Genomic DNA, 12834 nt, shown 5'->3' on the forward strand with positions numbered 1-12834 from the left:
TATGCTATATAGATTAGTCATTCCACACATTGATGTGCATATGTGCTATGTTTACTTTCAAATGCAAATTGAATGAGATGTTATATGTTGAATGTGGACATCATGGTGCATAATGCATTGATAGACTAGATGCCGTGGTCGGCTTGGAAACGAATGCAATGGTGGCCCGTGGTATGGGACACGGAGGCACTATGCAGTCGTACTGTCATATAGGAGCATGCGGTATTAGGATTTTCACCATCCCGTGCTACGACCCTTCCCAACAGGGGTTAAGGTGTTGGGTTGCCATTTGGGGGGAAGCAGGGGTCACGGTTGTCGGACACTGTGGCGGTTAGGCATTACGCCCGACGAGTCATGTAGGACAGTCGGCAACCCCGGTGGTACATTCAAGAGGGCCAATCGTACTGCTTTTAAATTACTGGAGTCAGCACCTTTATTTCAGTTATTTACATTTCTGTTGAGAGCCGGTGGACGGCATTGTCTTTACTTTTCCGAGTATTCACGGTGGGCCTTCTCCAACAGCCCTATGGGCGTATCGCGGGAGGGAGTTCGCGGCTCGTACCCGGAGTATACGCGCACTGTGGTTGTAGTAGCACTTAAATCAAAGACTTAGTAATGTTGCTTAGGCGGATGTGAATTAAAATGTATAGCATGGCATGTAGTGCATATGATGTGTTGTGATGTGTGGACTGTTTGTGTGGTCCACCTCTCTACTTACTGAGCTAGTGAGCTCATCCCACGTGTGCACCCCCTTTTTAGATGATTTTGCAGGTCATACATCTGAGGAGCAGGGGGTGGGTCCCACAGTCGAGTTTCCTGAAGAGGACTGGTGGACCCCTGAGGAGTTTGAGCACGGCGTAGATTGCTCGTGCGAGAGCTGTGCTGCAGGACAGCAGTTCTGAGGCCGAGCTGAGCTCCACCCTGGAGCCCGTGCTGAGCTCCACTTCCGAGGCCGAGCTGAGCTCTTCTATATGATGCCGAGCTGGGCACAACCCCTGATGCCGAGCTGAGCTCCAGCCTTGAAACCGAGCCGAGCTGTGTACTCTGATGGTTTTTGATGATTTCCTGTATATACTTGATATTTGAATTTTATTCGTTTTGTGTATATATCATGCCTTCGGGCCCAAATGTATATATTTATTGTATCACAATTCGGGTATCAAGTATATGAGATTTATTCACAGGTAAAACTTAGTCTTCCGCTGATCTGATGAACTTGTGTTAGTGTGTGTATGCTGTGGTGGAATACAGTATCTGATGATCCTGGCAGGTTTGGGTTAACCGGTGTTAACTCGTTCACCGCTCCGATTCAGTGTGAACGGGGTGTGACAAATTTAGTGCCAACCAATGAGGAAACAGTATAGATGCAACTAATCTGAAAGTGTCTCTCACTGGCTAATTGGCAGCTAGCTCTGTTAGATACAACTTGAATTTCCTTATCCGAATTGATGGAACCTGTGATGATATTTCTGCATGTCTATCCAAAACGGAAATTTCAATAATGCAAGGCTATTGACGTTGGAATTTCCAAGAGATAATCTCATTTTTTTTTCTAACCCTTGTTGGCAAGCCTTGGTTGCCCGGGAAATCTCTAAATTACAGAAAAATTATAAAGTTGAAACTTGTCATATAAGGATTCTTTAAAAAAATGGAACAAAATTTACTTGCTGCTTGAGAGGTAGCCAAGTAACTGCAACACCCCTGTGGTAGTTCATGAAATGAAATCTTAAGAGGGCTTCCATTTCGGAGATACTACCATGATTTATGGGTTGGGGTTTTTATTTTGAATATTAAAGTATAGTTATACATCAAATATAGCTCAAAGTATTTTCTTAGGATGTGGCAATGTATGCCTTTCTGGGAGAATATTACCTGATTGCCACATCAATAGGCGATTGCTATTGATGGTGGTTTTGCAATCACTATGTAACTCCGTTGATGCGAAGGAACTTACAGTGCTTTAGATTTATATGGATTTTAGTTTCACATTGGAAAATACACAAAACTCCATCTGAAGAGTGTAATTGAGAGACATTGTGAGAAGCCAGATGGCAACCCACTGTGTGAGTTGTAGGATTTCGCTAGACACCCAACATTAATCAGAAATGAAACCAACTATCAAAGATTGAATAAGATGTTATGATGAGAGATATTGGGACCTAATGTAGATTATATATAGTTGAAAACCAGATTTTGACTTGGGCAAATCACCCCAGTCAAGTAAAAAAATATGAAACCTAGTCAGGAGTTATGAAAATTTGGCTAGGTTTAAAAAATAATTAGACCAAGTCCGAGTTTTTATTGATTCAGTGGTTTTGCCTAGGTCTTGTGAAACTCACTGACTTTTTTTTTTTTCTTTTTTTCTTGGTGCCATATACTATTCATACACCATAAGTTTGGTCTTCAACTAAACAAAACCCTAGAATTTGTGTTTGTTGTCTTCAATATTAGCCTCTTTTAATCTTTTTTTTCTCACTTATGAAGCAAATACTATAGCCTCAATCGTTACTCACATAGAGAAGGAGAAGAAGAAAAATATAAAAATTTAAAATAAGAAAACAAATACTCACCGTAACTCAGTTTTGACTCGCTGGACTCACTAGGTTTTGAAAAGTGGGCAAGTCAAGTCGAATATACTCCAAAAACTTGATTTTTCAACTATGAATTGGAGATATGCAAATACTTATTTTTTTCCTTTTTCATTTTTTCTCTATTGCCATTACTGGAGATGACTGTGGTTTTGAAACTCCGATTAATTTGTTATCATCTTCATCCTCTTAGCAACAATTATATACTTAAAGACTTAAACTAGTACCTTTCATTAAATTCTAGGTGTCAAACGGCAGCATATCTATCCTGTTGTATGTGAAAACTTAAGGCCCGTTTGATTTTGTTTCTGTGTCTATAAATAGTTGAAACTGTTTTTTTCGGTTTTTGTGCTAAGAAACGATTTTTGGAATTGCAAAAATATGTTTGATTTTTCCATTCCTCAAAACGTTTTCAACAGTGTAGTCGACTTCAAGACACGAGTGAAGGCACAACATTGGAGTTGCAGGTATGCTTCGTGGAGATGAACTTCAAAAGGATGAAGGCAGTCCGGAACTGTGAGTTTCGCACAACCAAGTTGGAGTTGCCGCCTCTGGATAATGAGAAGTTTCAACAATGGGTTGGGATTAGGGTAGGTCACGTGAAGTATCGGGTTTTTCACAATTTTTGTCGCTCCCACTTGTTTCTTGAAAGAGAAAAATAAGTCTGAATTATTTGTCCATTCTTGTTTCTAGACACAGAAATAGGCATAAGTTTTTATTTCTATTTTGAAAAACAAGTGAAACGAAATAGAAAAATCAAACGGTTTTTAGAGTACTTTTTCCATTTTTGAGAAAAAAAAAACACTTTTCTAAAAACAAAATCAATTGGGCCCTTACGATCCAAACTAAACCAGTTAACCTCTTTAAGAGATCACCAATTGAAGGAAAAGGTGAGGCAAGACTTGATAATGTGAAATTCCCTGTTTTGAATCATTTGAAATTCTCTTCACGGCAACTTCGATCTTTGAAGTGGGTAATAGCACACCTCGGTAGACCTGACCAAAACCTCCCTTCCTAGAAGCTCTTTCTCATTGAAGCCCTCGGTGGCAGAGTAACCTATGAAGACTATATTGGACCTCCCAATCTCTAGTACTTCTTTCTTCCAATTACAAAAGCGGCCAAGGGATCTAACAGAAAGACAACTCCACCTATGGATAATCCAATGATTAAACCTTTTGAGTTCTTTCCTTTCCTTTCTCCTTTTGCTAGTCCACCAGACTTGCCCGTTCATCCTAAATTTCCAACCCCAAATGTTGTTAAATGTTCCACTAGATCCACAAGAAAGATGAGAAGCCCACACACAACATATATATGGGCCAAGAAGAATCATAAGTGAAACAAATTTTGTGAGAGAAAATAGTGGTGTATTGGGCTTAGTCGTGTTAAAAGGAGCTCCTGTTTTATAATTATTAAGTTGTTTCCCTAATCCATTATGTTAAATCCATACTTGTATTCTACCTCCCCATATTCACAATGGTTCCAAATTTTTCAAAGATATACAAGTGTTTGTGTTTTATACCATTTTTCTTTGATTTATTATCAAATTTGACTTTGATTGGACTCAAAATTGACACCAAAAAATTGGTTTAGAGTCTAAAAAGCATTTCTTCATCTGAGATTTTTCCTGGTTCTTTGAGTCTACCCGAAAATTCTCCACGTAACGATTAAAATGACAAACTTATTCCTCCACATGGCATATCCAAGTCGGCATAAATCATTTTTATCCAATTGTTGAATCGTCAACCGGGTCAGGTTGGGCTGGGCTGGAGTGAACAGTGCAAGACTAAAATATGCTAGCCCAACCTTGAGCTGGGCTGAGCCTGGGCTGCATTGAGCAGAGCTAGGGTTGAACTGATGTTTTAAAAAATCTGGCACGATTGCACCCTTTATTGGGCTGGGCATGATAATAAACAAGGTAATAGTCTGCCTGGGCTTGCCACTCTCCATGAGTCTCTTTTGAATCCATATATCCGTGGCCTACTGCAGAGGCCGAAGAGGTACGTTATAAACTCAATTCATATAAGTTGTTGAAACCAGAAGTTTCAAGGGGAGAGAAACAAGAATGCCATGCATTATCTTGTACTATTTTCGCTCTCGAGATTGAACTACTTAATTTTTTCATAGCATTTCTTTTCGGGTATAAAAATATCTAGTTCCCCTTTGTAATGCGGGGTCTATTTCACTTATTTCTTAGGGGTTACTCTCCCATCAATGGTCCTCACTAATAGGGGAATGATTGCCTTTCTCTTATTTATTCTCTTCTTTATTTCTTATATAAATGTTTTTTTTTTCTTATATAAATGTTTTTTTTTAACCTATTAGAAAAAAAAAAAATGCCATGCATGGTATTAAAAAGCTATGACATTGCTAATGATGAGATATTACTCTGATTCATATACCACATCATATACAATATGATTTGTTTGCCATATATATAATAGGATTTTATAATCAAGTCAGGGAACCGCTTCACAGCCAAAAATAATGAAAATTTTGAAATTATAATGGTCAAATTTTTGTTTAATCCCATTGTTTGTAGAGAAAATTTAAAATAGGAACACTAGGATAACCTAGTGGTGGTAGCTTCGACTTGTGGAGTCAACACCTAGGGGAGGAGGTCGTGAGATTGAACCTTGTCATACGCATTGTGTGAGTGTGTACGTGTGTGTGTGTTTTCTTATTTATTTTGTACCCACCTGTGGGTTGTCCAAAAAAAAGAAAATTTGAAATTAAAGTCAAACCGTTGAAATTCATTTTGTCAAACAGTTCTATCTTTTCCTTTTTATAAATACATTTTAAGAAAAAAAATTGTACGTTAAAATCAACATCTAAAACTCTCACTAACAGAACTCATGAAAAGCCAGCTACAACACTCTATTTGGAAGAAACCAGGAAAATTTATTTAAATATTTATGATGTGCTTGAAATATAGTTAATTTAACTAATTTATTCTAGAATTTTTTACCCAAAAAAATAAAAAAAAAAAGAAAAAGAAAAAAAAGGAGATAAGGAATTTTAAAAATCATCCTAGCATTTTGAAAACTTTGTCTTCCTAATTGACACAATTTAGGTTTTTTTTTGGCACTATTTTGAAAAGGATTAATTTGATGACTAGACTGATATATATTATATTGGCAAAAGAATGCTCCCTGGTCGTGTGGACCTATGCTAAACATAGAGAGGGGCAAAATGACACCCCACCTTTGTGAAATATCAAAATCTGACCCTTTGTTGATGCCCATGTACGCTTTCTCATTAGCTGTCGTACTAGTGCAGTGGCCATGTGACCAGAAAACATTCTTTTTTCCATATTATATATAGGAAACTGCTTCCTAAAATTAGATGACACAATTATCTATGTTCTAGGCTTAGATTAGATTTTATAAACTTAAAAAAAAAAAAATCCAATAATTGACCTAATATTATTGCCCTTAGACACCTCGAAGGAGTTGGATATAGACAATTTAATAATTTTATTTGGTTAGACGTATCTAGTTATTTGATTTGTTCAAGTCTTTAGTACAATTATCTATGTTTTAGGTCTAGGTCAGAGTTTAAAAGCTTTAAAAATCCAATTGACCAAATAATATTGCCTTTTGACACCTCGTAGAAGTTGGATAGATAATTTAATAATTTGATTTTGTTAGAGACGGAAGAGTTTTATGAGACAATATTCACATTAATTTGGATTGAGAACTCTGATTATATATGTTGTCCACTAGTATGAAACTGGAAGTTTCCAATGTCCTAATTAATAATAGATTTAGATAAGTTAATTATAATCATTATAATAAGCTATTGGCTAACGGTACTGAAGGTAAGAGGATTTGATCAAAAATATTGAACTGATGATAGCAAAGTTGTTGAATTGATATGAGAAGGAGTGCTTTGTGTCTGCGAGCGAGTCACGCACCCGTAGGAAAAGAAAATGAAAGAGCTTTGTACGTAAGCTATACAATAAGCTTACAATTACCTTAATCCCATTGTTTAATCACACAACTTATGCATGATGAATGCATTATATAATGCATACAGCCAATTCTAGTACTGTTTATTAAACACCTAATATATGCTTACACAGCCTGTTTGGTACACAAATTAATCTTATTGTAGCTAGCTAGCAAAAGGTTTAACATGACCTTATGAGCCAGCTCCATGGTTTGGGGATCAACCATCCATGGCCATGGGAGAGAAGAAAGCATCTTAAGGGTGTTTTGGTTAACATTCGTTACAACACACCATAATATATATATATATATTTAAAAAAAGAAAAAAAAAAAAAAAAAAAAAAAAAAAACCCTTAAATGCTTTCTGAACTCTTAATTGAGTTGATTGGGGTTTCGTGTTTCGAATCGAACATAAGTAATCCAATATGAAAATTTATAAGTTAAGACGTGAAAACCTTTTACTTAACAAATAGCTTTTAAAAGTGAATTCAACCCGAGTCCTAATTGAGTTTTTTTGAGTGAGTCATTGCCTTTTATGCACTATAAGGACAACGAATCCATGCATGACATGCATTCACAGGGCAGTAAAAACCATAAAGGGACTGAATGAAAGGAATATCCTAATTACTAGAAGAATCTAGATGAAGTGCAAAGAATCTCCACTAATAGAAATATTTGATCAGGAACTGAGCTTTTTGGTGGATGAATCAAGATTTACCATATCATCCTTCCAAGTTGCTGAATGAAAGGAATCTCCTAATTACTAGAGGAATCTAGATGAAGTATCCAAAGTATCTTCAATAGTAGAAATATTGACAAAAGGAAATGACATAAAAATCTCATCAGACATGATCCTACCCAAATAGATTCTAAACTAGTTACTTCCATTATAGATATTTTAGTCAAATGATTGCTTGATTTCTCATAGTACAATGAATCCAATCTGTCTTGCTTCTCAGAAAAAACAATGTAAAAATGATAAAATAAACCCTTAAGAGAAATTTGAGAAGGAAAAATCTTTGAGTTTATTTAAGAAAAATAAGGATAAATATTTTCTAGAAGTTATTGCATCACTTAGAAAGGTATTGTAATGATTGAGTAATGGAAATGGCTTTGTCTTATGTATGTTTTGTCCTCATGTGTACACAAGGTGTGAAAAAAGCATCTCTAAGTGTATTTTGGAGTATAATTGGTAGTTTATCCAATATATATATGGTAGAATAATTAGACAAAAATCATAATATATAAAAAAAATCCCACTTGAGATGCAATTTTTCCTACCTTCTATGAATGTCTGTAGGTGTGTACAGATTCAAAAGAAAAAGCATCTTAAGAAAAACTTACATAAATTAATTGGTCATGTTTTTTATTTTTGGTAAATTAATTGGTCATAATATTATTATTATTATTATTATTATTATTATTATTATTTTGTTTGATAAATTAATTGGTCATGTTAATGACACTAATTCCAATGTATTGTTTTCTCTAACCGTAGGTATGTACAAGTCAACTAGTGTGTAAAAGGAGGAAACCTAGCTTCCATGCATGCATTGATACAGTTATTTTCTATTATGGTATAGGAAAATGTCTTCTTTTTTACTATCTTTTCATTCCATGATCATTTGGTGATTTATAAACTGCACCAGATGATGGTTTGGCTAGGTTCAATCTGATCTAGTGAAGAGTCTAAGGTATTCAAGAAGATCAAGTAATTTTTAATTTACATTTTTTGGCATCTAATAGAAAGTATATAATTTTTATTTTAGGAGATAAGAGCGGTCTCCAAAAAAAAAAAATCACTGAGTTTTCCCACACCTACAGTCAAAGAGACTGAGAATTCCTTAGCTGAAGATTTTGAATAATGTTCATTATAGGATATCGGGGAATAATGGGGGAGATTTGCCACTTCATACCATAGGGGGATGAAACCTTTATGACTTTAAATAGGTATACTTTGCTTGCACCCATGGTATAGGAAAACTTTCTCTCAATAAAAAATTAAAAAAAAAAAAAAGTTTCTAGTGAATGAACCACTGTACACCCATCAAGAGTCTTAAGTGTCTACCATCCATTTACGAATGATCAATAATATTTTCCACTGTTCTCCTATACCCTATGGACACTATACAAAAATATCCCTTAACTGTTTTTTTTGGGTAGAAAAATATCCCTTAACCATACATAGGTATCGAAAAAACTCGGTCCAAAAAAAATAAAACAATATCATATTTTTTATTTTCTGGTGATGTTCAATCATGAGAAAGGAAATATGGAATGTTAAAATGAAGGACAAATCTTCATTATAGTTAGGCTCAATCTATAATAATAATAATAATAATAATAATAATAATAATAATAATAATAATAATAATAATAATAATAATGACGCGGATGATGACGATGGTCACACCAATTTGATTATCAATTTGGTTCAAGGTAATTGATTTGTATTATATAACATCAATTTCCAATTCAGATTTCAGACCCGTCAAAATCAAACCCTATCAAACACAAGAAGGCCTTAATATTAAAAGAACTGTGTGGGTGTATTATAAAAAAAAAAAAAAATGTTATTTTCTTTCTTACTAAATCAAACAATATAACATGACGTCTCCCTTTAAATCGAAAGGGTATTTATTAGGCCATTTATAGGCATGTAAGGATCTTTTTTGTCTTCAACCGATTCTTAATTCTCTTCAACCTTTCTTTTGAAGGTTCTTGCAAGTAGAGAAGATTGATCCAATGGGTTATTCCATTGAGAGCTGCAACCTGGGAGAAACTGCAGGAACATTGGAATCATTTCTTAGTTTTCCATTGTCACAACCTCAAATTGAATTTGATGAGTCCATGCCTTCAACCACAATTCGTATTGATTCATCAGTTATTAAGAAACTGAGTCACAATGCTAGCGAGCGCGATCGTCGTAAAAAAATGAACATTTTATACTCTGCTCTTAGGGCATTACTTCCGGCTACGGATCAAACGGTAAAGCTTCTTCAACTCATGCTCTACCTTTGACATGTTCGTCATTGTTTATTATCTAGGGTTTTTTTTTTTAATTTATTTATTTATTATTATTATTATTATTTTTTTAATCATTGCAGAAAAAATTAAGCATTCCAGCTACTATTTCTCGGATACTAAAATACATACCAGACCTGAGAAAACAAGTGGAAAGGCTGAAACAAAGGAAAGAAGAAATCCAATCAATTATCTCTAGGCAAGGAGATCAACCTCTTAATACTGAAAATCAAAGCCAAGGCACTGTTGGAACATCTTTGCCTACGGTTTCGGCTAGTCAAATTGATGATGATAAAGAAGTTTTGATTCAGATATGTACATATAGGGATTCCAGGAGTCCACTCTCTGAGGCTTTGCTATATTTGGAGGAAGAAGGTCTTCAAGTCTTGAATGCTTCTGGTTTTGCCTCATTTGGGGACACCATCTTCTATAATTTTCATCTTCAGGTATATTATTTTGTATATATATTATGTATATTATCTATTCATCTCTTTTTATTGTTTTATTGTCAATATTTTAGATTCTCTAGTCTGTTGAACTCTTCTAATTTATGTTTATATTTGATTAATCAAATTGTTTATTTATATATTTTGGAATTTTTGCTTTTGACAGATCAAAGAAAGTCGAAGGATGGAGTGTGAGATATTGATTCAGAAGCTGCTATTGATGTTTGGGAAGAGAGAAGATATGTTAGATGATTTTGCCAGTAGATAACTAATTTAGTTAGCTAACAAAGAGATTTTGTTGTACTAATAAGTGATAATGGACAATGCATAGATCAAATTTAATTTGTGGGTTTCCGGATAAACCCCTTTTTTAATTTTATATCTCCTTAATTTATTCTTTTAAGTGTGTTAACTGTTAAATTAGATTTTTTTTTGGGTAGAAATGGTTACATTTGTTTGTGCATCATGACTTGTGAAAACGAAAATTAAATTTTGATTAATTCATTCCAATAAGTCGAGGAAATGCCTTAAAAATTCATGGTTTTATAAGTAACACAAGAAAGTTATAGAAAATACTTACTACTAAATTCTATTACAGTGAAATGTTATTTTTGTAATTCTATAAAATTTGATTTTTTTTCCCATGAAACAATTCTATGAAATTACTTTTTCAAACACTTCTATGTTTCTAAAGATTGAAACTTGATCGTTGATACCGTTATTTAGTTCCCCAAATTTATTACGTGAGCAGAAACTATCACTTCACGATGAAGACAAAGTTCTCAAAACCTTTTGACATTCAATAGTTCACAAAACCTTTTGACGTTCAATTTTTTCTTTATTATCTGACAAAACTTGATGAATAATACATTTCAGCCATGACAATTAATTTTGCCAATGGAAAATTGATGATGTGATAGTTTTGATAGTTGGATATTTGGATTGACTATGTATGTGACAAATTTTAAACTTCAAATTCAATCATTTACTCCTTCATGTGATACATTCCTCTCTCTCTCTCTCTCTCTCTCTCTCTCTCTCTCTCTCTCTCTATATATATATATATATATATATATAGTATTTATGTGAAATGAAAGAATTTACCTTCATTGAAAAAAAAAAAGATGCGATCTTAATACACCACTTTGGTTGCAATAAGAATTTCCCATTTTTTTTTTTTTTTTTTTATCACATCTTACAAGTAATCAAGCGCATGTTGCTCAGGAACAACAATTACTCAACCTTTTTCCAATTCCTTTTGAAATAAAAATAATGCTCTCCATAAACTATAATACTCAATATTAATTCTATATTTCACCATAAGTGCCAAAAAATCCCCACTTGCCTCAACCACTTCAACATCGTCAGAATATATCGTCGCATTACATATCCCCGCTCTACAATCCAAAACCTTCAATAGTTTATTGAAGGAGAAGGTTCAATTCTATCTCTTTTAGATCTGCACCCTTTTCTTATTATAGAAGACAAAAGGAGGTTCAATTTTGTCTCTTCTTCACCCATATATTTTCTCTTTTCACTCATCTTCACAAATAAGAAATAGAAAATTGATAGATGCAGCTGAAAAAAGACTATAAATATAGAGTAAAATTGTCAATATAAGAAACTAAGTATAAGACAACGAGGGTCATAGATGACCGTTTAACTCAAGGTTCAGAAAGGATCGATCACGTAATTCATGGTCAGTTGGGGACTCACTTATTCTAAGTGTGAGACTCATTCAACCAAGCACAAGAGGATCTCAAACTCAAATGGAGACTCACTGAACCCAAGAATATGACTCATTCATCACAAGATGTTTCATTGGAATCAAGTTCTTTTTTTGTTTTCTATACTTCACAATACAAATTAATATATACGGAGAACGAAAAATTAGCCGCGTTGAAATATAACCATTGAAAATTACTGACGAGTGATAACATTATGACTTCATCGTTCTTCCTTGCTTTGAAAGAACTCCTCTTCAAGTTTGATGTGGTCATCTTCAACGTCCAAGTGTCATGTTTCAAGCTTCTTCAACTCATGCTTTACCTTTGACATGGAGCTTACGATTGTGAGAGTATGAGAAATATTTACCTTGAAGGACATGAACCCAATTCAAAGGATGTTAATTAGGATGATAAAGAAAGCACCAGGCCTGCCGAGCAAGCAAAGCCAGATTAGGAGACTCAAAAAGATGTGGAATCCCAAACCCCTCGATAATCACTAAAGTAGAGAGAGTTTCAATTGATCCAAAACACCCAAATTATTACTATTTAACCACCAAAAGAACCTAACAAGCTTGTTAAGGTCATTACATATGCCTGAAGGAATTAAAAACATGGAAATGGCATAGGCTGGAACACTATGAAAATGACCGCTTGATAAGGGATGCTTTTTCTTTAGGCGAGAGAAGATTTTCCTTCCAACCTGGCCAATAATAGGCTTAAAAAAAAAAAAAAAAAAAAAAATTGGTGGCTTTGTTGTAGTCCACCGGGCCAATAATAGCCCTAATAGCCATAGTGTGTCAAGACAAAGAAGGGACACACTGCATTATCCAAGGAACCTACACATTAGAAAACCTAAATCTAAGCAACATTTTCTGAAGAAAACATCACTCGACTTTACCATAAGCTTTGAAAAGATCAAGCTTTAATGCCATATGTAAACCTTGAAAATAAGCTTTAGCCACTTCATTTTTCAGATCACAATAAAAACAGAGGAGCCCATAATTGGGGAAATCCAAGAACACCAAAGAAGATCAAGAAAGTAAGCTTGATCTATCCAAACCCCCTACATTCCGAATGGGCAAATCTCGGGCTTCAGAACTGA

At 34.4% G+C, this 12834-nt stretch overlaps 1 protein-coding gene across 1 annotated transcript; it reads left to right on the forward strand.

Annotated features, from left to right (window-relative positions):
• Positions 1–9142: 9142 nt before the first annotated feature.
• LOC122089033 (transcription factor ORG2-like) lies at positions 9143–10273 on the forward strand. Its single transcript, XM_042658449.1, has 4 exons — positions 9143–9168; positions 9253–9523; positions 9643–10005; positions 10172–10273. Exons 1-4 carry the CDS (start codon positions 9143–9145, stop codon positions 10271–10273), a joined length of 762 nt encoding a protein of 253 aa, XP_042514383.1.
• Positions 10274–12834: the final 2561 nt, after the last annotated feature.

Source organism: Macadamia integrifolia, chromosome 9, assembly GCF_013358625.1.
Source record: "Macadamia integrifolia cultivar HAES 741 chromosome 9, SCU_Mint_v3, whole genome shotgun sequence".
Lineage (NCBI taxonomy): Eukaryota > Viridiplantae > Streptophyta > Magnoliopsida > Proteales > Proteaceae > Macadamia > Macadamia integrifolia.